General features: G+C 44.4%; 1 protein-coding gene across 1 annotated transcript in view; it reads right to left on the bottom strand.

The window, feature by feature from the left end:
• The window catches only part of PRDM16 (PR/SET domain 16), a 187451-nt gene that overhangs the window by 99636 nt on the left and 61896 nt on the right, over positions 1–25919 (bottom strand). The window contains exon 4 of the mRNA XM_068415101.1: positions 17426–17428. Within this exon, the coding sequence (XP_068271202.1) occupies positions 17426–17428 (3 nt within the window). The remainder of the gene's footprint in view (positions 1–17425; positions 17429–25919) is intronic.

Raw genomic sequence — 25919 nt, 5'->3', positions numbered from 1 at the left:
CAGAACAGCTCCCCCGGGAGCAGGGGCCAGGGTGCGGGAGGGAAGGCGGCGGTGCCGGTTCGGAGCGGCGGCCTGCTGCCCCGCCGGGGCCGGGCCCTCTCCTAATAACACTGGTAAGACAGTTAATAAGGCTCCCGATGACTGATTAGTATGGATTTCTGCACGGCTAATTTCCGTAACTATCACTCTTTGAAAGACAGCTCCAGGGATTTCGGGCCCGGGGTGCCCCTGTCTCTCTGAACACAGAGCTGCATTATACGGCGCGGTTCAAATTGGCGTATCCCGTTTCACTGACCTAATGTGCGCTGCGCTTTAAAATGATACAATATTTTGAAACACGCACCTCCTTCACCGATACTGTCTGTGCCTAAAAGCCTCAGCGGAGCTCCTGCAACGGCTCGCATCTTATTCTTTGGAAAGCAACACAAAGCCTTGGCATGTGCTTCAGACTTTTTTGCCTGTCGCTTTGAGACTCCGTACGGAGACCCGCTCTCCCGTCCTCGCAGCTCCGACCACGCGCTCCCGCAGCCCCGGGCGCGGGTTTCCTGGGTTGTGTTCGGCCGTCACGCTGCTAAAAACACCACACGGTTCCCACCTACCTTTTGCACAGGGAAATGGTGGCCTGTTGGTTCTGACAGGGGCACCCAAGAGCGCACGCGGGTTTTGAGCTGTCCTCAGCATCCAGGCACGTGCCCCAACGAGGAGGAAAGCACCTGGAACTTCTTGTCAGCAAAACTTTTCTGTGCGGTGCAGAGGGGTTTGGGATGACAAACTCCATGCAAATCAGCAACGCAGGGAACAGAAACTCTGTGTTAATGCAAAGCAAGAGAGGGGAGTCCCATGTTCTTTCACACACACTCCTGCCAGGCCCCCAGCTCTCCTCCATGCAAAGGTTGTATTTAGGCCAAAGCAGACATTTTGACACAGTTCAATTTTGTGAACAACTTGTTGGACAAGTTTTTCCTTCATTCTATTGTAAAATTAAAAAACCATTTGAATGGTTTTCTCTCCATCTATCTATTCATATTCACATGTACAGACACCCTCACTCAACCTTGATTTTAGCAGCAGCAAAGCTGAATCAGTACCATAAGCTTTCCTTTTTGCAGAAGACCTTTCCTATGCTAGTGACCCCTTTGAAGCAGCATTTTCTGTAGTGGTCATCAACCCCAGAATTATTATTAGGAATTTAACCTGGGATTCTGGAAGCAAACCAAAAAAAACAAACCCCAAAGCCAATGAATGTATTAATTACTCAAAACCTACTGCTGGGTTTAACCAACCCTCCTGAATCCTGGTAAGAATTCAAGATTAAAGCACAAAGTCACACTTGAAGCGGTATTTATACATATAGATCACACTACATGCAAACTACTTACGTATTATGTTAAACAAAGTGTATTTTCATAAATTACTTATTGCCATTTTTGTACTCAGCCCCAAGAGTACTCTGTCCTGGAATATGGCAGTGATAATACCTGAAAGCTTGAGACAACGTCCAAGTTCCTGTCAGAATGGAATGTAATTAGTGCAAATTAAGCAGCATCCTGAAAAGGGGGAGGTCAGAGAGAACTGGCAGGGTCGAACTGGGTCATTACCAAGCATTTTTATAGCGAGGCAAGCAGGAGGGATACTGAGTTACCTATTGCCACTACAGGCTGAACTCTGGCTCTGCGTCCCAGACCTGCTTTTCCACACAGAACGGGACTGGGATCCATCAACTGTATCAGCAGCAGCCAACAAGCCACTGACTAACGCTACAAAAAAATCAATGCAGTTGTTCTTTTCTTCTCCTTTTCGGTTTTGCTTTTTAAAATGGGAGAAAACAAAGTGGACTCATCAAAGCTCTGTGGACTGTTACATTTTCGTGCTTGGCTTGGGAGGAAAAGACTTAAAGCTGATTTATCCACAAATGGGTATGTTCAAGTAAGGTACCGCAAACCTGCTCTTGAACGTCCTCCGTTTGCCTAGTCTGCAGGCTTGAAAAAGATGCCCTTCTCAGGCCATGTCAGTCTCGTGGGAAGTCGTTGATCTGTGTTCAAAGATTTCCAAAACTTTACTTCACAGATGACATCAGAATATTAGACTAGAATTACCCGATTTTACAGATACATATGCATACACACGGGCACTCAGGTATAGATACATATTTATCTAGGGAGATACGTGTATCAGGACTGACTAGTTGTCTGTTCAGTGAACATGGAGCTTCTCACCTGCAGAGAAGTACTTCACGTGCCTGAGAGCCTGCAGTGGAGATTGTGATGGACCTTCTACAGAACACATGTCCCAGAAGACAATTTGCACTGTGCAGAGATTCGGAGAAGGAACGCAGCGCGTGAGGCATCCAACCCTGACCAAAAGGCAAAGGGATATGGAGCTTATGGTTCTCCCAAGCCAATGTGAAATTTCTGGCAGAATTGCCTCCTCGTGGCAGCTGTACCGGCTGAACTGGCAGCTCTGCGTGTTTTGATGCAACTGAAATAGTTTTGACGTGTAATGCTGAAAAGGGACTTCATGGTGGATAATCTCCCTGGCTGCTCTCTGCACAAGAAGCACGAATGCCAGTCTCTGCTCACAGACCAAAGAGAGCTTCTGTAAATTATTTCTTTCTGTCATACTGGAATTTTACCTATCAGGAAAAGCTGCAGGGTGTGGGGGGTGAAGGTGAGAAAGATAACTCTGAGTAGGTCACACACTGGTTTAGGTTATCGTTTCATGCATTTCTACTCAGGAGCTGCGTAGACCAGGATCTCAACGGTACAGACTTTTTCTTGTGTCTGACAAAACACTAAAAAACCCCTCCAGCATGACAACAAAAAATAAATATCAAAAGAACATTTGAAGAGCTCAATAAATTGATCATATTCTGCTGAACCTTCACCCTTGTAACGATAGTACCATTTAAATGCTAATGTCATTTTTAAAAAAGTCAATTACAGGAGTTTTAAAGTAATGGAGTCAGCAGTCTTGATGTAAATCTGTTATATTAATCTGCTCTGTACACTGTATCCATGGGCACTGATGCATTCACCCCCTTTTCCCTGGAGGTAACGTTCCCTCGCAGTGGTACCAATAATTGAATCAAGTTGATACAGACACCAAAAATATTGTAAGTCTTGTAGGTAATGAAAAGCATATGTTGATAAAGCCAGTTGCTGTATTTTTGGATAGTGGAGCACTGACATTTGGGAAGTTCAAAATTAGAATTAACCCTTTGATGATTAAGTGACCTGAAATTGTCTTTACAAACTCTGCTAATTTCACTGAGAAAAACTGCTTGAAACAGCTGAGATCCTTTACCTCCCATTTTCCCTGCTTATTTCCAATTAAATTCACTTCCATAAAGCATGATTTTTTCAAAATTTTATCAAACTGGTTCAGACAAAACGTAAGAGGATCAGAAAATAAACATTGCTCAGGTTCCAATTAAATTCTGCACCTTTTCTTCAGGCCTAACTGAGGCTGGAAAGTCACACTAAAAGAGATGTTTGGATTGTGCTTTCCATGTGCAGGTAGAAGGGGTGCAGCAGAAGTCTCCAGGGGCCAGCCCCTACTCAGCAGTTCTAAACTGAATCACTCAGATAAATCAGGCGTCTGCACCCAGAGGTTTGTCACCTCTCAAATCAACTGTTACAGGTGTATTAAAATAAAAATAGCCTAAGAATTTCTCATAAATCAATGGCAAGCAAGCTGAAAATGCAAGAAAACGAGAACATACTCCTCCTGTCGTGCGATACTGCGATACACTGGATGCTATTTGCATCGAACTCAAGGCAACCTCTCCTACTGGAAGCCTGTTATCTGTAACTGTCTGTAAAGCAGGGTATACCCAAGTGGTGTTTAGAATAATAAAATAAACCCAAACCAGAACAAACATATATAAAACATTTGAAGAGGGACTTTTAGTTGGGAACAAACTTGGATAAAGCCCAATATTTTGCAGCTCCTCAGTCCATGTTGGCCCATAACGAACCATTGAAGTTATTTAGGTTAAACCAGAAGTGGCTCTTTTGCACACAACGCACAGTAACTACGGGGTTTTACAACCAAGGTTTCCTGGGCACGCTCAGGATCCCTTCCCTCACCAAAGTGAGCAGTAATGATGCACACACCCCCACTGAGCTATCCCAGGGTTTATGATGTTAGAGAGTCACAAGTCGCTGGTTTAGGAATACAGACTGGTAATATCCATTAGCCATTAATAACTTTTATATCAGTCACGTCGATGCAAAGACTAAAGGGTTAGCAGTAATCCGCAGCAGCAGATTGCCACCATCTCCCACTCCAGCAGAAACACAGGGCCCGATTCCCCGGGGCCGCTGCCCGGCTGTGCCAGCCTGCTGTGCCAACGGACCCACCGCCCGCCCAGGCTGGGGAACGGGCCCGAGGAGCGAGGCGCAGGAGGGGGACGGCGCTCAGACACCTGCCCAGAAGCTTGCAGCGGGGTTCAGATGGATGCACAGACATGCCCCTCTCCCTGCTCCCGCAGCTCGTAAAAGCTGAAATGTCCCTCACGTCAAACAAGAGTAATCTTGGTTCATGAAAAGAAGAGATTCTGAACGTTAGGAGAGAGGCTGAACGCCCTGACTTATGACTTGGAAGTATTATAAATATCTACACATACCTGTGTGTTTGCCTGCATCCGTGCACCCGTGTAGAAAGAAGTATTATCATTTACAACAAAGATAAAGCCTGCTGAGTATTTCCAGCCAGTGAGAGTCATAAAAAATAAAAGACTAAACAAACATTTTTGTAAGCAGCAGTAATAAGTGAATCGCATTCACTGTTACTCTGAAACACAGAGAGTACTTCCAGATAAAGAAAATTGTCATCGAATACATTCAACTTGTTATATAAACCGTGGCTGGTTTTGCTGTTAAGAAGGGGCTGGTTAACGGTTCATCAAGATTTTCCTGCTTCTGCCCTTTGTGAATTAATTTTCAAGTGTAGGTCTAATAAAATTTTAGCGAATATCACACACACATGCCATAGAAATATTTCCAGTGCCATTATAAATCTGAACCATTTGGAACAGGCTACTCACAGTTATTTTGTTAGCTTAGGGCCTTATTCTGCTATGGTTCAGGGGTTAAAGGGATCCACGTAGTATTAGAACAAGGTTCAGGCAGCTCCAAGTTAACCACAAATTCAGAACATGTCTAACAACATTTCAACGTTCTCAAAACCTGGAACTTTTCCCAAAATACTGCAGGCTCTAGTATCTTGAGAAATCAATCTAGAATTTCAGAACAGTTTGGCTCCTACCAAAGCCACTGGGTATCCGTACGGCAGCCTCTTCCCCCCACATCCCCGTGCCACCCTGGCAGAGGTCTGGCATCCTCTGGCCTGGCTCCTGCAGCGGGCATCGGTACCACGTCACGGTACTATGTCCCCCTTGGGAGACCCCCCGAACACAATAAGCAATATATCATCATACAAGAAAGCAAACAATCCCACGTTAGCGAGGCTGCCAAATTCTTAACGCTGGTATGCAAAAAGCGGTATTTTTTCAACAGTGTTTGGAATAATTTAATAAACTGACTTACAAGGCAACATTTAGCTACTTCCAGAGAAATCTTCTAGTTAAATCTTTTGCTGTTTTGGCAAAATTGAAAATCGCCATTCTGGCACAAAACTAAAGTATTTTAGTACTAAAAGCATCACCGGGCTTTGGGGGGTTTTGTTTGCGTGTTTGTATTAGCGTTTGTTTTTAAACGTGGATAAATGAACTTCTAAGCTGTATCTCATTTCTAACAGATCTTCCCACAGAGCTCTGCTCTCGAGGCCCTGGAAGCCATGTACCCAGAACAGTTTATTTTATTGGAATAGTAATATCCAGAAAAGTGCTGTCACTTCTGATGTAGTGTTCACAGATCCACTATTAGGAACAGAACCACAACCCTTAAGGACTTGATAGAGACATAAACTGCTACACGGTGCCTTTGAAACCAAACCCTCCTGGAAGCTGACGCTTTGAAACAAAAGAGCACATTTGTTGAAGCAAATTCTTCTCCCGCTCAGACCAATGTAAAAGGGAAAAACTCTTCCAATAAAAGAAATACCTGCACAACCAAGGCCAGAACTCAGCCACGTCATCCTTGAATAACAGTATCTCTGACCAGATCTGCAAAGTAAAACACATGGGCCTTGCTCTTCTCCAAAGGACAACTCTGCAGTAAAGCTACACTGACCACAACGATGGGAACTTTAACACTCACATTTCTCAAGAGGCACCGGCCACCTTTCAGTTGGGTTTTGTGTGAAGCCAAAGGCCGTGGTTGGAAAAAAAAAAAATTACCTCAAAGTTCTCATCTGGAACAAAGTGTATTTTGCTTGATAGGAGACCAGCTTTGAAGCAAGACTCAGTCCCCTTCTACGCTCTCCCTCTGTCTCCTTGAAGAACACTCCTCGGGCCGCTCCCAGCAAGGCCCGTGCCCTCGGCCAGCGCCCAGGGCCTGCCTCAGTTTCCCTGGGACGCGGCGTGGAGAAGACGAAAGAAGCGGCACCCACAGCGAAATAAAACCGGGGAGAAGTCCCAACGCTTTCGAAGCCAGCGAGCATCTCTGTGCCAGCTTCACCAGGGCCAGGAACGAGGCCCGGAGGGTAAACTTCTATCGAGGAGCAAAGCTCGGAGCGGCCCTGCCTGGCTGGCGGAGCGCGGGGGACCCAGAGCGGCAGCGCAGCTCCGGCCACCCCGCGGCCGGGCCAGCGGTGTGTGAGGGTACCCGGCAGCCCCGAGCAGCCCGCCGGCCCCGTGCCCGCGGGCTCCGCGCCGTGCCGGAGGCCCGAGGCGCGCTGGAGCGGGGCCGGGCACCGCGGCGGGGAACGGAAAAGGTTTTACTGAGGGCTCCGAGCAACCGCCGCCCGCCGACAGGGGGCGCCCTCGCACAGGCCGTGCGGCGGCGCGCGGCGGGGGGCGGCGGGGCCTGTCCCCTCCCCTGCGGGCCAGGCTCGGCCTCCTCTTACCCGGGACAAGGGCCGGTGACGGGGGGCGAGGGCAGCGGCACCCCCAGCCCCGACCCCGGCCCCGCCGCCATCGCTCCGGGCTTTATCAAGGCGCGATCCCGCCCGGCGCTGTGAAGATGCTGGACGCGCCCGTTTGAATTCCCCCCCTCACGCCCCGCGCTGAAATCTCATTGTACTTTAACAGCCCAGAACTGTAACGAGGTTCGCGATAATTTCTTTAATAGTCCAGGTTACCCCGAGGCCGAAGCTCCCGCACCTCGCCGTGCCAAGCTCACTGCCCGCAGCCCCTTCCCCAGGGGTGCACAACCACACACCTTCTCTGGGGAATCAATCCCTCACAAGGGCAGCACAGCCCAAACAAAACCATTTTAAAATAGTGTTAAGAGACAATGAAATCTCAACTGTTTCAGAAGAAGAAACGCAGTGAAATGGCCCGGGGGGCTGGCACCCCCCAGCTCCCCACTGCACCTTACACCAACACGTCCCACACCGCACACAAACAACACACGAAACCAATGAACCGGCTGCGGAAAGAGGGAAAATAACTGCCCGAAACCAGAAAAATACAAACGGCAAGCAAAGACTTTTTGTTTATAAATATTCTTCCTTTTAAATTTGTTTGTAAAGTAACAAGTAAAAACAAATGCAGGCTGCACCCTCCTCCAACCTGTCATTTCTCCTGCATGAGCACAGAACGGGTTTCTGACCGTTTCAAGTGTTTTGCCTGGCACAGCATGTCCATCTTTCGTCAGCAGAAACCACTTTTAAACTGGGGGTTAAGAAATCATGAAATTGGACCTGGGAAAAGCGGTAACTACTTAAATCTTTCTGACTCAAACAAAGAAAAAACAAAAACCAGAAAGAAGTCATCCTGAATTTCTACCACAGCCTTAGCCCAGATCAACTCGTTAACATTTAAAAAGAAGTTACTGTCTTGTGTTTTGATTTGATTTCTGCAGCTTTTATTTTCCTGTTTTGATATGAAACCAAGGCTACAAAAATATTCCTAAAATACCTGTGTAGATCAGGGCAGAGAAAAGCTCTGAAGCAGGACTGACATACCTGTGCCAGCAAAAATCCTTATGCAGACACAGACCTTCTAGCAAAGAGCACTCACCTGCGTGGTGTTTGACCCGCTGATGGCCAGCTTCTGTACCCCAGTGCAATGCTTTGCTGATAAAACTGCAACCAAACTGCTGGAAATTAACCTTTCTAGTGTTCTTCAATGGCTCCACATGCACATACAGCCACAGAAACACGGTAAGAAAACCCAGTCCTGTGATATTTTTGTCAGCATCACACCAGGTGCGATGGCCCTGGTGAAAATCTTCCTCTCCAGACAGAGAGCACAGGCCTTCCAGACACACCAGATCAGCGAACCGCGCCGAAATCCCAATCCCACTGAAATCCATGTCAAAACTCCTTGCATTGCTTGGGCCACAACTTCGCACTTGAATTTTTGGATCCAAGTACAAATCGCCCTTAGCCTTTTGTGTCACTAACGTGGGTGCACCAACAGGGTAAGGGTGGTTATTTTAAAATAAATTCTTTGTTAGCCTGCTGCTAGTGGATTAATTGCTCTGAGCGTCCTTGCAAACGTGAGGATTTTTTAACTCCTCTCATCAAAAAAAGAGAGCTCTCTTCCAATTGAAACTTGGATATATTTGCTCGTAGGAGCACATTTTACAGTTAGAAAATTTAAAAAACAAATGGTTCAGACATTTTTATAGGCATAAAAATGAAAGCCAAGTTGGTTAGTGGTTTCAGATGCTTTTTATTTGCAAATCAAAAAGGGCTTCATTTATAAATTGAGATTGTACTGGCTGCTAATCCTGAAGGCAGACTAAGGCCTTTGGCTCTACTTGAAGAAGTAGAAAAAAAATGCATTTTAAAGACAAATTATTTCATTTGGAAAAATGAGTGCTGTGGTTGGACAGTGCATTTATTTTTTCACAAAACTCACATAAAGTCTTTTAGATTACAGTTAAACAGCTTTAACGGCATTGCATCGCAGGGACCCCACCACCGCACTGCGAGCCCACGGCTCCTCGTGCTGCGTCATCTCCGCGCTAACGCAGGCGTTCTGTGGCACGCTCGTGACCATAACCCTGTTCACTAATGGGTCACTCAGGGATACGTACTTCAGGGGATAATTATTACTTTTATATTGCAACAGAACTCTGGGCGCACCAGGCTCTTCATACAAGGTGCTGCACCAGCACGTTGCTGAGGAACCTTCCAGCGCTCCACCTCCTGCAGACCAAGCCTGGCTGTCCCCTGTACTCATTTATCATCCTGCAGCGAGTATGAAAACTAGCAGACACAATGCCAGCTTTGCACCCAGCTATTCACACAACTGTAAATGCTTATACAATAGGCAGTGTAACCTCTTAACAGACCCAGAACATCTTGTTTCTGTCTTCAGCACTTCACGCTTGCCTCGCAAAAAATAACTGTATTTCCAGTGAGAAGCTCCTTCAGCATTCCTCAGCGTACTGTCACAGCACCGAGGCAACCCAGTCAAGGATTCGCACCTTGTGGTAAACGCCGAGTAGTCAAGTGACAAAGAAAATAGGTCCTATTTCAAGGAAATAGTAAGTCAAGAGTGAAGCAAGACATAAAAGTTAGATGCAACAAAGAAACAGGGAAGAGCGTGAGGTGGGAAGAGATGAACCAGCCATTGCAGGTGGTTGTGGGTTTGCTGTTTCGTTCCTGAGCTCGTCACGTACAGGTTCACTACAGGCGATCGCTCACGGTACACCCCAGGGATCAAGGCAAACTCACACTTTAAGCTGATCAGAAGAAAAGCCAATGGGTGCAAGGATGAATGCGGCGCAAAACTAACAGCGGGTCGAAACGACGGGCAAAACTTAAACCTGCCTCTAGCGAACAGTCTGATGGAGGGATCCACAAAACACACAGAATACTCGCTGCTGTTATCGCTGGGTTTCCCAACATCACACAGTGTATTCATCCGAGTACCAATTCCATTATTTTAATTCCCTGAAACAATTACTGGCTCCCTCTGGTTTATGGCTGCTAGTGTCCACTCTCATCCTCCTTTGCCTTCTCTTTAAATTTTCCTCTCTCTGCTGGAACAGACAATCTCCGGGGCTGGTGGGCTGTCTCCCCTCAGCTTCCCTCGCTGAGATCATGCCTTGTTATCACACCAAGGCAGCACTGTTGGCTGTCTCCTGGAATTGTTTTTGCTCGAGTCAGATTTTTTTTTTTTTTTCTGGAGGGGGGTGGGGTTTCGTCATTTATAGCAAAATAAGAATGATTTCTTACAACAGAAACCATTCTGCTGTTACACAGAGCCCTTATTTAGCTGCATTTAAAAAGCTGAGGAAAAGCATTAACTTGATCACACACAGGAGGAGACGGGACAGCAGATCAAACCATACAGCTTTTTTTTCTTAACACCTTCCATACGCCACATATCAATCCTTAACTTCCTATAAATGATAAGTGACACTCATTTTGATTATTCGCAGTTGTTTTGGGAGTTCACGTGCGATGGGCTGCTCTCGGTCTCTCACCTCCTCCCCCAGACTGCCTGCGGCTGCTCCGGGCCATCCCTGGGAGCAGGACCAGGGCGTTTGCTCGGTGCAGACGGTGCCTTTACACACCGTAGAGCACAAACGTAATGCTGATGTGCTCCAGGCGCTCACCGCAGTGGTTACCACGATGGGGTACCACATTCTGCTGTCTGCCAGACTCCTCCTAGACCAGTTTCAGCGTTCAGAAGCAACAGCTACGCCAGGCAGCCCACCGGGCAGCCGGGAGCATCCCATGCGCCAGCTGAAAGCACTACCGAGGCCGAGTTATTTTTTTTTAATACAAAAAAAATTTGTCCTGAAATTTCATTTCTCTGTTTGCAAAAGAGTCTCTTTCCTACTCCAGTCCCTCCCGGGAAGGGATGAGATTTCAGCCACGCTCCTGAAGTGCTGGGTGCCCTGACACTGCTCATTCCCAGTAAAAGGCTGCTGGGTTTGGGGTTTTTTTTCCCCTCTTCTCCTCCTCTGTGCTGGGAAAAATCCCCATTTGGGCCTCACCTCTTTGGGACAATTCACCCCAGGAGCACCATCCTCAGAGGAGGAGGGGGCTCGTGGGCTATGCGAGGCCATGCCGAGAGCACAGAGCACCCCAATGTTCCCCGGCTCCCCGCGCTCGCAGGGCTCCCTGCCCGCCGCCGAGAGCCGCGGCAGCTAACCACAGCTGCGGGCCCAACAGTATCGCCCCTTATTCTCCAACGTGTCCGTGACCTCCTGTCATCTGAATGTCTTGTTCTTTTCGAACGCTTTGATCCGACCACATTTACCCCAAAAAAACAACTGCTTCTCGGGGGCCCCGACCTCAGACTGCGTCAGTATCACAACACGACGTTTTATTCGCTTCCACAGACTAAGAACGTATGGAAGATCGGCAGTCGCCTTCCCCGTTCGAGGAGAAGAGCTTTATGCACCTAAGTGAGATCAGCATCGTTATCCTTGATCCTTTAATGAAAGGAGCCAAGCACAAAATTCCTGGGGTGGCTTATTTCTTTTACAAACACTTCAGAGCCCAGTCCACCAGTAGCCTCACTCAGTCAAAACTGTATTTTCACGAAAAAAAAAGTTGCATTTTGGTAAGCTTTTAAAAATGCGCCCAGACAAAATTTAGAATATTGATGTGCTGAGAAAGCACAGACATACACAAGGACGTACGCTCCATCACCACCTGCCCCAGGAGTGGAGGTGCTGGAACGGAGACCCAGCACCCTGCTGCAGGTTTCTCTGCACAAAGCCAAACCTGAAAAGCAGGCAGAAGCAGACCAGGATTTAGAAGCACCTTATCTGAGAATTTTCCAGCTTATAGCAATCTCCGACAATGCTTTAAAAATTCCAGTAAAACAAGGGACCAAAGAAGAACTCTTGATTAAACAGAAGAAAACCTGACCTGTTTTTTAATTCTCAAAAACCTGAGTATTTTTTAAATCCTCAACGTGCATTAACACAGGCTTAATGGTTTATTGACGGTTTTGCTTTTATGCTATTTTCTTATACCCATCCATATGTTTTCTACAGATATAAAAGTGCCAAGAAAACCTAAAAAACTGGTCATGAGGTACTTCTTGTTCACTTCTAACGATGAAGGAGTAGTAACCTAACAAGTCTAGAGTGCTTGCCACCTCTTTGGTGTTTCAAAACAACCTCAGAGTCCTCAGCACTTCCCAGGAGCAGGTCCCTGGGTTAAAAGCTGATGGTACACGATTTACAACCTGATTTTTGAGGACATTTCAGATGTAGCTGAGTTGTGAACACTGCCTTGTTGGAAGCTTCTGCTGTCGGTTCAATTTAACAAGATAATTTTGTTCTACAATACAAAATCTATCCATTCACTAATACCTGGGCAGTGTGTTCTTCTAGGGGCTCTTTCCAATACCTGCAGGGTTTTTCACTCACCGTCGAGTGTCCAAAGCCACAGAACAAACCATGAATCTCGCAGGATTCCTGTAATGGCTTTTAAACCTTCCATTGTGGGCTGTTTATGGAGCAGTTGCATTTGCTTTAGAGATTTGTTTTAATGCTGTTGGTGTTATTTAGAGAGATATTAAACTCAAACAGCTTTATGGTTGCTAATAAACATCTATTACCATTACAGACATTCTGATATAAAAGCCTCATACAGGTGCTTTCTCTGAACTATGCAGATTTGATTGATTAGGCCACAGTAGTTTATTTTACACTTCAGTGGTCACTAAATCTATCGTTAAGATTAAAAATTGCAGTTTGTGCAGTCTGGGAATAACTTCACACTCAAGCTGTAAAATAAAAGTCACTTAACCAAAATTCTGGGGGAAAACACCCACAACACACCGAGCAGGTTAACAGAAGGAAAGTTCTGTAACACCTTATTCAGTTCTGTTCAGAAGATGGATTTCTTCCTCTAACGTGCACCACGCATGCTGTCAAGCCAAAGAAAAGCAAGATACAGGGAAATACTTCCCTAAAGCACCTGGAAACCCTGCGTACTGACGGGCTCTGGGAGACAAGCGTCACTACAGCAGGCGTGACACACAACACCGCGAAAACCCGGGTTCGGAACCAGCAGAGAACTTAAGTATGTGTTACCTCTACTCCACTGCATCCAATTTAGTCAAGGCCTAGTTAAAATACAGGCAGTACAGGCTTGCAGCTCAGGACCCGCGTCTTTAAGTCATGGAACTGAATTCTTGTTCTTTTTCCTACTCCCGTCCTAAGCGTGTTGCTGAGAGCAGGACGGGTGATTTCCCTAATGATTCTTCATCTATGACAGAGCTGCCCAGATCGTGGATTGGTAAAAAGATACTTTGAAACTCACTAAAAAAAAAGAAAGGAACAAGTCATCGTTTCAGCTGCCCGAAGGTAAGGCAAGGCTGGTTACTGACTCTTCACAGCACCTGCAGTAACAGTTCCAAGGGTTATTACAGCCCTCCAGATCCTGGGGACCCGCAGCTGGCCCAGCAGAGTGTAAAGGTGTGAGATAGACGAGTGCAAAAGTCCCGTCTCTCCCCATGCCGAGCTGTGCAAAGGAGCCGGGCTGCTCCTCCCGAGGGTGCGAAATGCTGCTGCTTTCTACAGTGCAAGGAGTAGGTACGTGACCATACCATAGTGCACTGGAGGCCCTGCACCACCTTATTCCATCCCTGGATTTTAAGTAAATAAAAATGTAAATGAAGAATATCTGCATAACAGTTTTCAGGTGGGGTGTGTGGTTTGTTTTTTTTTTTTTCTACGCACACACACACAGAGTCTATAAAATCCTGAGGCACACAGAGCTTGAACTAAGATGAGTTTGCTACAGCCAGTATTGTGGAGAGCAGAGAGAGCATCGTCACCTTGTGGCACAGGAACGGCTTCTCATTATTCCCAGTGAAACAGTTCTGTCCTTCGGCTCAGAGCTTTGACCCGCTCCCATTCGGAGCAGAACCGCTCAGCTGAGGAAGCAGCACGGTCTGCCACGCATCAGAAGGAGCGGCTTTTAGAAAAGGAAGTTGGCAGACTTTAAGCGTGACATTTGCACTAACACTTTTGATTCAAATACGGTGTCATTTATTACTGTCTCTTGCATTAGCTGCACCGCAGTGCCCACCGCTCCGCTCCTCTCCCCCCAGCAGCCCGGCCCGCCTGCCTGCCTCGCCGAGCGCCGGCAGTGACCACCTGGGAGCAGGTTGATAAATGGCCAGTTTATAATGCTGTCGTGCCAATTGCGTCCTATGGGAAATGTGTGTCTCTCTCAAAACAGCTTATTACCAACCTGTGGCTGAGGCAATGATCAATCAAACTGATCAGATATGGCAAACATGGCAACTGATATAAAGAAGATTTCTTACTACACAGTTTGAGGTTAACATGACAAATGATAGAGTGAGAAAGAATAACTTACGGGGGAAAAAAATAGCCCGTTAAAGGCTGAACTTAAGAAGTAGCTTTGGAAAGCAGAGTTAACAACAATTCCTTTTAACATGCACTCACATCCCCTGTTCGTTAAGGTAACCCTGAATGCATTCCCTTGCAAACTCCTTGTATAATCCAGCAGGAATGTTTTTTGACCATACAGTCAGTCTGATTGTAAAGAGAAATTCAAACCACCTCTGCACATCCTCAGTACTCAGATATGTTGGTTCACCACGCAGGTAACGCGTCCTTTCACTACTCACTTTCTGTCACATATGGCAGCCGGTGTATTGGGTGTATGTATTGTCAAAATCCCCAAATATTTTGAGATATTCTATTGTCAGTCAGAGCAGAGCTGAGGATCATACTCTTCCCAGAACTTCATCTTTTTGCCTTCAAAACCATAGAGAAAGAGTGGGGAAACTCTCTACATTATGCATAACCTGACTGCAGTGCAATGACTTTTCTAAGACACGCACATAGAAATATACTTTGTAAAACAAGACCTAGCTACAGCTCCCTTTTTCATGAGCAGGCTTCCCCACAACGGTCAGATTATTAAATGCCCTTTTAGCTTCACTGGTCACACACTTCTGAGATCAAGTCTGGCAGAACTGGGCGCAGAATTTGACCCGTTATCTTTCTGGGTCTGGAAGGAGCATCCCTCGCCATATCGGCACACGCGTCTGTAGTTCTGACTGTTGCAGAGTTGTCACAGTGGCTGTTGAGCCTCTGGCGAACATCTGATATTATTCACTTGACTGAGTTTGTGAAAAAGAAGCCTTATTTGCTAGCAAAATTAACGAGAAGAGAGTCTTCAATGAGACAATAATTTATGGCTTCTACAGCAGCTATCACGTGCAGCGAAATCCATCTGACAGCATCCTTCACAGTAAAGGCAAATAGTAGGGAAAAAAGGTGTGGGTTTATTTTCAGAAACATTGTCTGTTATTTCAAAATCAGGTTCTTCGCTGGGTATTTCATTTTATGAAATCCTTCCAAATTCGATGAAGGTTGAAATAAATGGGCCTTTGTCCCCCTCACCGTACCACTGCATTTAATGACAGTGAAATAAAATTCTGCCCCATGGCTACACGCCAGAGATTAGATGATACGAACAACTCACAACGTATTTCAGATTTTGTGCTACGCTGGAAATGGAGAGACAGTCAAATACGTGTTTAGAAGGGTGTACATTCAGCGTTATCCATCGTTACTTCACAGAAAAGCGAGAGCTGCAAAAACGTGTCCTTTTCCTTGAAACTCAGCTCTCTAATCTGGCCATAAACACCAACTCTTTGCCTTTCACACACAGAAAACTGCAAACAGAAAAGCCAGAAATGCATCAGACAATCAAAATACACATAATGGCGACCAAACTCAGTTCTTCTCCCCCCCTCCTTTTTTAACAGATAGGTTTTAGACTCTGTAATCATCATGCAGCTAAGATACAAGGTCTCTTGTTGGCAATAACCTACATGACATGACTTAGAAGGCAGGTGTTACTGTAATTAGCTATTGTTTGACTATCAAAAGTCAGAGCTGATTAAAGCCACTAAGTACAAGTGCACTATTTTATTTCAAAGAATATTATGAACTGCATGCTGGGACTCTTTCACTGCGGACCTACCTTCCGGAGTCTGCTAAGAGCCCATGCCAGCAGTAATCAAAACTAAAATCTGCATAAACCTTCAGGGTTTTAATTCAAGCAGAGCCCTTTCATTAGAAATATGTTACTTTATGAAATCTGGTCGCCAGCAAGGGGAGAAAAATGTGACTTCTTAAGAAAAGTGAATGGCATCTCTTTAGTGATTAACCCAAGATTAATGGAGGCTCCTACTGCTAGGCCTAAGTCCATTTTATTGCTAATTCATTTAGGTACTATTTCAGATGTACTTGATGAAAGTCACCTGCTAAGAAGTCATGTTTTGGCAAGCAAGGATAGCCATTATGGTCAAATCCCAAATAGAATTTTTATTAAAGAAGCTTTGAAAAGTGTCTTGCATTAGTCTTTCAGAGACATACTATTTAATGTGCTCAATTAGTTAAAAATTTGGGGCCCAAGTCACTAATCAAACATTCATAAAGCTTTTTTTTTTTTTCATTATTTTTTTTGTCTTCATGCATCTTTAATGTTCCAGGTAGGATGAACACTGTACTGAACAGGGACATTTATACACAGACAAAAGCAGCAATACTCAGACTTACCAAGAAGTGGGTGGGATTTGGGTTAAGTGCACGGCTGGAGATGTGAAATGTTGGCTTGGCCGAGCATCTCTTTGTTCCCCGTGGCATTGCGAGGAGCGGGGACTTATGCAAATCACATGTTCTTAAACTGTACACAATCATTCGGCTTTGGCTTGTGTATACACTTATAACATGAGGTTTGATCTCCTAACACAAATCATTTTAGTTTTAGACTTCTCTGCAGTTTGTTCTTTTTATAAATCAGAGTTCAGGAGATTTAATGATCAGAGAGCACAGAAAACCGCTTTGTCATGTATATTAAGTACACGAGAGACATGCTACACAGACAGACCACCTCCACATCCCATCCCAAGTTCAGACCCTGTTTGCAGGCTGGGCAAGCTTTACTCTATTCATGGACAATTCTACGTGCTGCCATCACATATTTGTTCTGTTTTTATACTCCTCCCGAGACGCTGGCCGCTGGTCACCGTGAAGCACACGATGCTCCATCAGCTAGACCTTAGCTCTGACGGGGTGAGCTTTTATTTAGATGTGAACACCCTGACAGCCACTCCAGAAACAGAAAGCATGCTCTAGAGGGAGTTCTGGTGATCACAGACACTTGGATCTCCACGTGTAATTGTGCCCTTCTTTTTCAAAAAATGGATGTAAGTCCAAAGGGAGGAAAAAATAATCACAGGAGAGAAAGATGCACGCTCCTCTTGCTCAGCTCCTCACTGGCCGGGCACGTTCACTGACACAGTGTTCCCCAAGAACTACAGTTATTGAATTATTGATAACCGTTACTGATAACCATCACGTATCTGAGCTGTCTGGGTGCAAGTTACTTGCTCATGTATAAAGACACAGGCCTGAGAACTCCCACCCGAGAGCCTGCACGGCCCCGCTTTGTAACTGCAAAGAATGAGACTGGTTTAGTGGCAGAAAGTGGCAAATCAATCCGACAACGTCTGAGTTGGGTATTTGAGCTCCTTTGGGCTGAGCTAGCTCCACACCGGGGGTGATGACTGACTCTGTAATCGGCTGCTGGGACCCAGGAGCACGCACATGGCCCGAACGCTACAAATCACACTTTGGTTTTCTCAGAAGTTTGCAAATCCCTGAGCTTTGGCTGCAATCCCTGGGCAAGCAGGCAAACACTGCGCTGCTGTCCCTGGGCTACCCGGAGCTGCAGAAGGGAAGCACATTGTTTATTGCTCATCTGTCTTTCCGCGGGGTCGGCTCTGACCGCCGATGACTGAGGTGTCCCAGCAATCACGCGGGATGACAGCCATGGATAACGCGTGCTCTGTTCACCACACTCGTGGCTTCTCTTGGGGGACGCAAGGTAGCGGGTCTCTTGCACAGCCAAATTCCCTCTCCCCTCTGCTTGGACAGGCCACCGCAGAGGGCCCCGCTTCAGGTAACGGCGGCGGAGAGAAGGGGCAGGGAAATGAGCTCCAGCTTCCCTTCAGTACAAGGCCACAATTTTAAGGGGGATCTCCCAAGGTCCCTTTCCTAGCAGACTGCGTCTTCACAATACTCTTTTATCGGGTTCATTAGCAATACGCTAACTTTTATCCTCACAATCTTCCACATTTTCCTAAGTGTTTAGTACAGCCAAGAACACCACGCTCTGCTACTTGCCAGTGACCAGCCGTAGGGGATTTGGGGGTTCCCACACTGGCTGTGAGTGGAGTCCTTCCTCCTCGTGCCCCAGGGACGGCACCGGGGAGTTCTGGGGCAGCCTGGGTCCCCCGGGCAGCCTTCCCTGGCCACATACAAACAGCACACACCTACACAGGGACATGGGAAAAAACATGGAAGGAAGGGAGAGAAAAATATACACGTCTGTGACGTTACAAAGTTGAAGAATCTCTTAAAGCATAGAAAGTTTGAGGTGACAGAAGATTTCTTCCTTGTCTCCTGGAAATACTGAATGCTTCTGAACGGAACAATCTGGTCCCTAAACTTTTTTTTTTTTAAAAATTACCAATACAGTTTCCAAAATATTTACTAGAATTGTTACAGTGAGAGCAACAAAACCAGAGAGACGTCTGCAAGATGCCACAACACAGCCTTGCTGGGTCCTCGCTGTGACACCCCCTGCCCTTATCGTTCTGGTACGTCCTGCGCCTCCGGTACTGATGGGTGGCTGTCAACACGCAGAGCAAGGGCAGCAGGGAGATTTCCAACACTCTACTAGCAATATTCAGAATTATTAGAAATGGCAACACATCTGTGGCAGAGCTCTTCTCCGTGGAGGCTGTTCAAAAATCAGCACAGACATTTAAAATATTCACTGAAGGGAACGTACGACTAAAGGAGCCGCCTCCGTGTGATAACGAAGTTAACCTAATCTGCTCCTCTCGGGTGCCAGGGCACTCACACATGCAAATCTTGTCTCGTTCAACTGTGTTTGTTCACCTCCACAGTCCTTCGGTGATTCAAATCTGTGTCTTACTATCCTATAATACCCTTGTCTAACAGTTCTTTTTAAATGCATGTGTTAATTATCTTGCCACTGCTGTAATTTCTCCCTGTAGTCCATTAATTAAGAGGTCACAATCTAAGAGCATGTTTACCCAATAAGCTTTCTTTTTTAATTATCCTAATTGCTTGGATACTGACAAAGACTCTATCCCTCCCCTTTCTCCGAGTGGATTAGAAAACGCCATTGCAGAGCCCCACACAATGATGGGTTTGTAAAACACACATATAGATATATGTTTTTATAACTCCACAATGTTCAAACACCAAAGGTCAACAAGACACGAGATATTATATTTGTACAGCTATATAAAATGTAGATACAAATTGCTCATCATTAGTTTCTCTGTTAGTCTAGAATGTTATATTGGTCAGGAGAAACATAAGCAAAACTTTTAAATCCTCAATACTAGGAACAAGAACAGCTACATGTACCCAACTTGTGCTATTCTGGAGAGCACCAGAGTCAGAAGCACGCCTCTCCCCACACCTACGTGGATGCCTTTGGATAAAAACAAGCAGGGGAAAAAAAAAAAAAGAAAAAAAAAAAAGAAAGAAAAACAAGGCAATAAGCTTTTACTGCAGCAAAGATCAATTGTTATTTCCCCACCCCCAAAATATTGCCTTCCCATAGGTCACATCTTGGCAAGCTGGTCCAAATACTTTTTTTACTGACTTAGCAAAATTCAACAGACAAAATCTCTGCCACTTCAAAACTTTAAACTCCTCCTTTTGACAGGCTTTTAAAAGGGAAAAGTAGCTATTTGAATTCCAGATAGGATTTTAACATAACAATTAGTAGAAGCTATGTCCAGAAAAATTATTACTTTGTCAGAATGTGAAACAACGTTTGATATGTCAACTACAGTAAATTTTTTTGTTTTAATAAAGCAAATGTCTCATTCAGACTAGTCATCTCAGGAACTATATAACAGAAGTATAATTACTTAGAAATTGCTTAGGTAAGCGTGATTGATGCATGGTAAATAGATGTTTCCAGCACTTATTGTTTCTTCCTGATGGATTAGGAAGAGTTGTTTAACAGTTCATTTGACCAGTCTCTCCTGGTGTTTCTTGAGTCTGGCTGTGCCAGTCAGCACCAGCAGTTCCTGGTAGTTTAAGTCTCTTTAATAAAGATTAACATGTCAGAGGTCCTGCATTGCACAAAATCCCAATTTTATTAACTTCTCATTATCAGCTGAAATATGAAGTGCATTTCTTTTCATCTAAAGCAAGGCACTTTCTCAAGGGAAAGAACAGATATATAATATACATTTATGATGACTAAGAGTGGGTTTGTTCCCACCTTGACTGATGGTGGTGAGCATTTTCTCACATGATGGGTACCACATACACTGACATTTCTCCCCCAGAAAGCGTTCAAGGATTTCACAACCGTGGACCGTCACAACGCATTAGTAAGTTGGCAGTGCCGAACCGTGTGGTTGAATACTTACACCACAGCCCGTAAGTCAACAGTGTTTTCATTAGGAGTAGCAACACGCAACGTACTGGGCAGAAATACTGACCCTCGAAAGTCACTCAACCCAGACAAGTAAAACATTGGCACTGGTTACATTCAATGTTCCCCTCTTCGTACTCTGCACATCCAGGAAGACAACAGAGCTATAGCACAAGGACTACGCGACACTCATTAAAACACATCTCAGAAGCATTCAAAGTCCACGCTCTGACCACAAACGCAGGTAGGTTGCAATAGCATCTGTGTGAACTTAGGCAGCAGCTGATAAAGGGGAACTGCTGAAGGCAGCAGCCCTGCACGGCACCCCAATGCTGTCTCCTTTTTAGCCCCGTGTGGATTACAGACTCTCACACTCACACTAAATAGCTACAGGGCAGTGATACATGAACAGACACTTAAGCAGGTCCCTTCCCTGTTTGATCCCCAGAGCTGTATTTTAAAGGCATTTTTGAAAGCTGACGAATTTATGTGCTTTGCATATTTTAAGGAACACCTCTGACGTACTTCTTGTTTTCAACCCTGTCTATTGCAGGAAGGAAAGAGCTGGCACCGCGTGTACTTTCCCAGAACAGGATGATTCTCGCTGCAAATTACCCCACAGAAAGAGTTAAGAGGTAGAAACAGTTCTTTGAGTATAACGTTCGTCCTGCACTAAGGGATCGAACTACACACAGCTTTACAGTGCGGCTCTTGTGAGGGTTAAGCTCTATTACTTCTGGTCTCTGACACTGCTAATGGCACTCTCAGACTAATTGCATTTCTATACCTATACATACGTCTAGGCAACAAATAAGCCCTTTAATCAAAGAGCTTCATCTACTTCTAATTAATTCAATTTCTGTGCCTTTTTAAGAGTACAGGAACATACAAAGATACAGATGATCGAGTGCATTCTGTTGCCAGCTGACAACTTCCACCCTGCTCAAGCCTCCCTCGTGATTAAGACTAGTTCTGTGTGTCACTACCTGGTATCTTCAGTATTTCTGCTGCTGGAGACTCCGCGAATTCATGCCAAAGACCAAAGGTAACAAGCGGTGCCTGTGTGGAATTAGTTACAATTACCTCAGTGAATTGCTTTTGCATTTGCTTATAGATTTAGATCTTATTGTTTTCATCAGAAACTGTATTCATCTTGTCTTTTGAGTGCATGCAACAATGCAGTAAGGGAAGACTGTGGCATCAGCTGAGCAAACACGACAGTTGTTGTTTGCATATCCAGACCGAACGCAAACTCTGCAATTCGAGGCCCCCAACTTTGCAGGAAACACCGATTATTCTTCTACATTTACTTCTTTGATAAAATAGGTCAATGTATCAGAAAGAAAATCACCCCATCAGTATTTAGGAAAGAGAAATACATATGCCATAAGGTGTCTATTTCAAAGGTATGTATGTACAAAAGGCATGATAAGTGGGTGCTGAATAGTTAGGAGTGGCAATTATCAGTTACACATATCATTATAGTCTCTCCACTTTTCAATAGCACAGAGTTCCTAATACCATGTTTACTAGATCAGGTAAAAGGGGACTCTTAATACTGTGCAAATATGACTTACCAAAGGACTTTGCTTTCTCACCTATTCTTGGGCTTTTCAAATCAACATTATTAATTGGCTGGCTTATCGCTAAGTGCTGTCTGGCAGTTAAAGGATGTTTCCACCCATTGCAACGATACATAGAAACTCAGCAATGTCAGCCCCAAGGACAAAAATCTGCCATGTTGAAACAGAAAAATATTTTGACACATTAAATCTGCTGTTTAAAAGCACAACGCATTTCAGCATTAATTTGCTATCCTTTATCGCATCTGTTATTCCATAGTCCATCATCCTGGGTTTCCTTATTACACCGATTCACAACTCTGCCTCACAGTTACAAATACTAGGGTTTGGGGATTTTTTTTTTTGCTTTTTTTCTTTTCTTTTGCTCCGGTTTTCTGTTATTCAGGTGTGTATAAATACATGTTTCAGAATCTGGATGAACTAGTTTCCATTCTAGGAAACTAAACTACACAGGAGTTTAGGAGGTAACTTTCCACCCTTCAGAGCAACTTTCTCTTAACCTGCCAGCTCTCCTGAGCACCAAATCCACTTGAAAATGGAGAAAAATGTTCGGCTGATAAGGAATACTGAAAACAAAGAGCACAAAACCTACCAGGCACCATTAAAGAAAAGCAAAAAGGTCTAAAATAAGAAAAGCACTCACTGCCCCCATCTCACGTTTTTCAGCACGCTTCAGCCTGCACGTGCAGCCTGCCCAGAGAACGAAAGGACGGGTTCGCTCTCCCTGCCGCTCACTCCACGCCTTGCTCTCACACCGATTAACACGATAAACTTATAAGCACCATAAAAAACAAAACTAACGCTCACAAGGATCTCAGGAAGCCATCTAGGCTGTCCCTTGTTCTAACGCAGGATTGTGTGTATCTAGTCCAGCCTGGCCGGTATTTGTCTGAACCTCTTAAGAGCCTTCAGTGGCAGATATTTTATCTCCTCCCTAGAGAGTCTACTCAGGTACTAAACTATTCTGGTATTTCATTTTTCTTAACATCTAACCCAAAACTTTCTTGCTACAAGGCTGGCTTCTTCTCATTCTGATGGATGTGTGATACAGATGATCACCCTTTACGTTAGTGCAGAATATGAATTTTAGCTTCAGCTGTTTATTTTACAGAATGACAACTGCTTATCTTACAGAAATTTTCCAGTAGAAGCACAATCAGATTGAATTTATTTATTTAAAGTATTTCTGTCTCTTTTAAAGAGGGTTTCCCTCTACCACCATATTGGCTTTGCAGTTGTGACCCATGAATTAAGATGCTCAGCAGGTTTTTTTCCCCTTCTTTAAAAAGGAAATGGTTATTCATTTAGGTAGATATTTGAAGAAAAATCAAACAAATATTTGATGTGCTGTGTTAGCACGAAAAGGGGGAGCACTGTGTAAGCACAGCAAACGCAGGTGAACTGCTTTATGTGAGTGAAAGCAAACTGGGGGAAGAAGTTACCTCACAAAGGTAAATCATGGCTGTGTAAATACAAAGAGAGAGGTATGGTCATTCACTAACGGGAAAGATAGTTTTGGTTATCCATCCCTTTTTGGAATAAAACACAGGCAGATGAGTTTGTTATTCATAATATTTACCATTCACTTACTCTCTAGTCCTCTTCTAAAATCTGCTTGTTACGCCAACCATATCTACGTTTGTGCTTCTGCTTTGGTACGGAACAATCCGTTTCGATATACTAACAGGAAAAGTCCTTGCTCTTTAATTCTACTAAACCTCTGCAAGAAGGAAAACACATGCTCAAAGCCTTGTCCAGCTCTAATGCATTTCTGAACTTTCAGAGAAAAAATCCATTAGCTTCTTTTCTCATTATTTATGTACATAAGCTTCTAACACTTTAAGACTTTGGCTGGCATTACAAACAGAGCAGAGAAAATACAACAAGGAAACCGATTTCTTGGGTATTTCCAGCCCAGTTAGTGTGAGGAATTAGAAGAAATTAATTTTTTAAAAATGCAGTGTGCAAGGTTTTCATCAATGTTTTTCAGACCAAAGGGGTTCTGATGAATTTCAGAGACGCATCCAAACTCCTGAGCAAGTTTCCAAACCAAACAAGACTGCAAACTCTGACATTCATCAGTGACTTGTTTGCCAACCTTCCCATCATACAGCAAAAAGGGCCATTTCAAACCATCTCAGAATAATCTGCAGTCACGGTCAGGGACATTTCACTAGCCTCTGTCTGTGTAACACTTGTAAGTCACAAGAACACCAATATTCATACAGCAAATGGCTAAAGCCTTGGTCTCAGTTCAGAAATAACATAGACATATACCAGGATTAAATAATAAACTTTGTTTTTCTGACTCTGAGAAAATCTTGTTATCTGGATAATAATAATTAAAATGTCTACTTCTTAATATTATGACTTCTTTTCTTGAACTTAAATAAGTTTAAAAAGCAAAATTCACCATACAGCTGTGCGAATAGCAATCTGGGCACAAAGAAGGGAAGCGCTTTGCCTAAAGCCAGCCCAGCTTCAGGATGAGGACGGGTTTTTGCTGGATGCCACTACTGTAGGCATTAGACATCTACCAACAGAGCAGTGAGTGCCTTGGAAAAACGAGGATGATCTTAAAGCCCCCCATCTCCGTACACCAGGGCTGCCCAGTGAAGTAAGGCTATCACAGCAAGGAACAAACAAGCATATGGTGAACATCAGAACTGGAATGGAAGATGGGATACCATTCAAATTATAAGTTTTTATTGGCAAAAGGACGAGCAAATATAAACTGCCAGGAATAAATTTACGTTGGAACTTAGAAGACATGTTCTAGTCATCAGAAGACAAAAAGCCTGAAAGAAATTATCTTACTTAAGGGGGGGCACGATCTACTTATGAGAGATTGTACATCCTTACTGCGTGCGATTGTAGGAAATGGGGCAAAACAAGCCAGCAGGACTGCTCCAGACCTCTGTCCCTAACAGGAGTTAAGGTGAAAAAGTAACAACCATGAGCTAACTATGAGCTAACAGAAGAGGAATGATGTCAGAATAATGACCATTATAACTCGAGACAGACTGAAGCAGAGCTGAGCGTCTCAGAAGATTGACGGTGTTTTTCTTCGTGTATAGATTTCCACGGCAGCCCGGGCCTCCTCACAGCTGAACTTTTTGCACAAGTTTTTCAGGATTCACCTTTTTTAAGATTCCTGTGACAGAGAAAATTATTAACCTCCATTTCATGGAAGCGGTAGGTGGGTAAGAGACTGCTTGAATTTGCCAATGTAACTCAGCAGGTAGCCCCAGGCTACTTCTGGGCACACCTACAGAAAGATAAAAACGTTAACCAGAGATTAAGGGAAGTGAATGAACATTGGAAGTCAATACTTTTCTGGTTTTATATATAAATATAAGTAACTGTGGGGGGAAATACAAAAAATGAAGATTCCTCGATTAATTTTTAAATTTAATTCTTAAAGAAAGAAGAATTATACCTCTTCAGCGCTATCATGAAAACGACCTTGATGCCAATCGCATTTCTGTAAACTTCCAGAGTTTCCACCAGACTGAATATAAGGAAGATCTAGTTGTCTTCTGGGTGACACAAGCTGAAGCTTAAGACCGAAATTCCAGTGGAAATTAAGAGAAACTATTCCTTTAGACTTATGATTTATTCTTCTGGAACAGAAGGAATTATTGCACCAACCAGGGTCTAAAATGTTCTGACAGCAGATATGCATAACTATCTCTACAGTAATTATTAATGATCTGGAAAAATGCTCAGTAGCAAGCGAAACTCACTCTTCTCCGAGGCCAGCATTCATTGCAACAAACCCCTAAAATAACCAGCTAACTCAGGAAG

Source organism: Nyctibius grandis, chromosome 17, assembly GCF_013368605.1.
Source record: "Nyctibius grandis isolate bNycGra1 chromosome 17, bNycGra1.pri, whole genome shotgun sequence".
NCBI classification, from domain to species: domain Eukaryota; kingdom Metazoa; phylum Chordata; class Aves; order Nyctibiiformes; family Nyctibiidae; genus Nyctibius; species Nyctibius grandis.
Note: the sequence above shows the minus strand (reverse complement) of the source record. Positions and strands in the feature narration are given on the sequence as shown.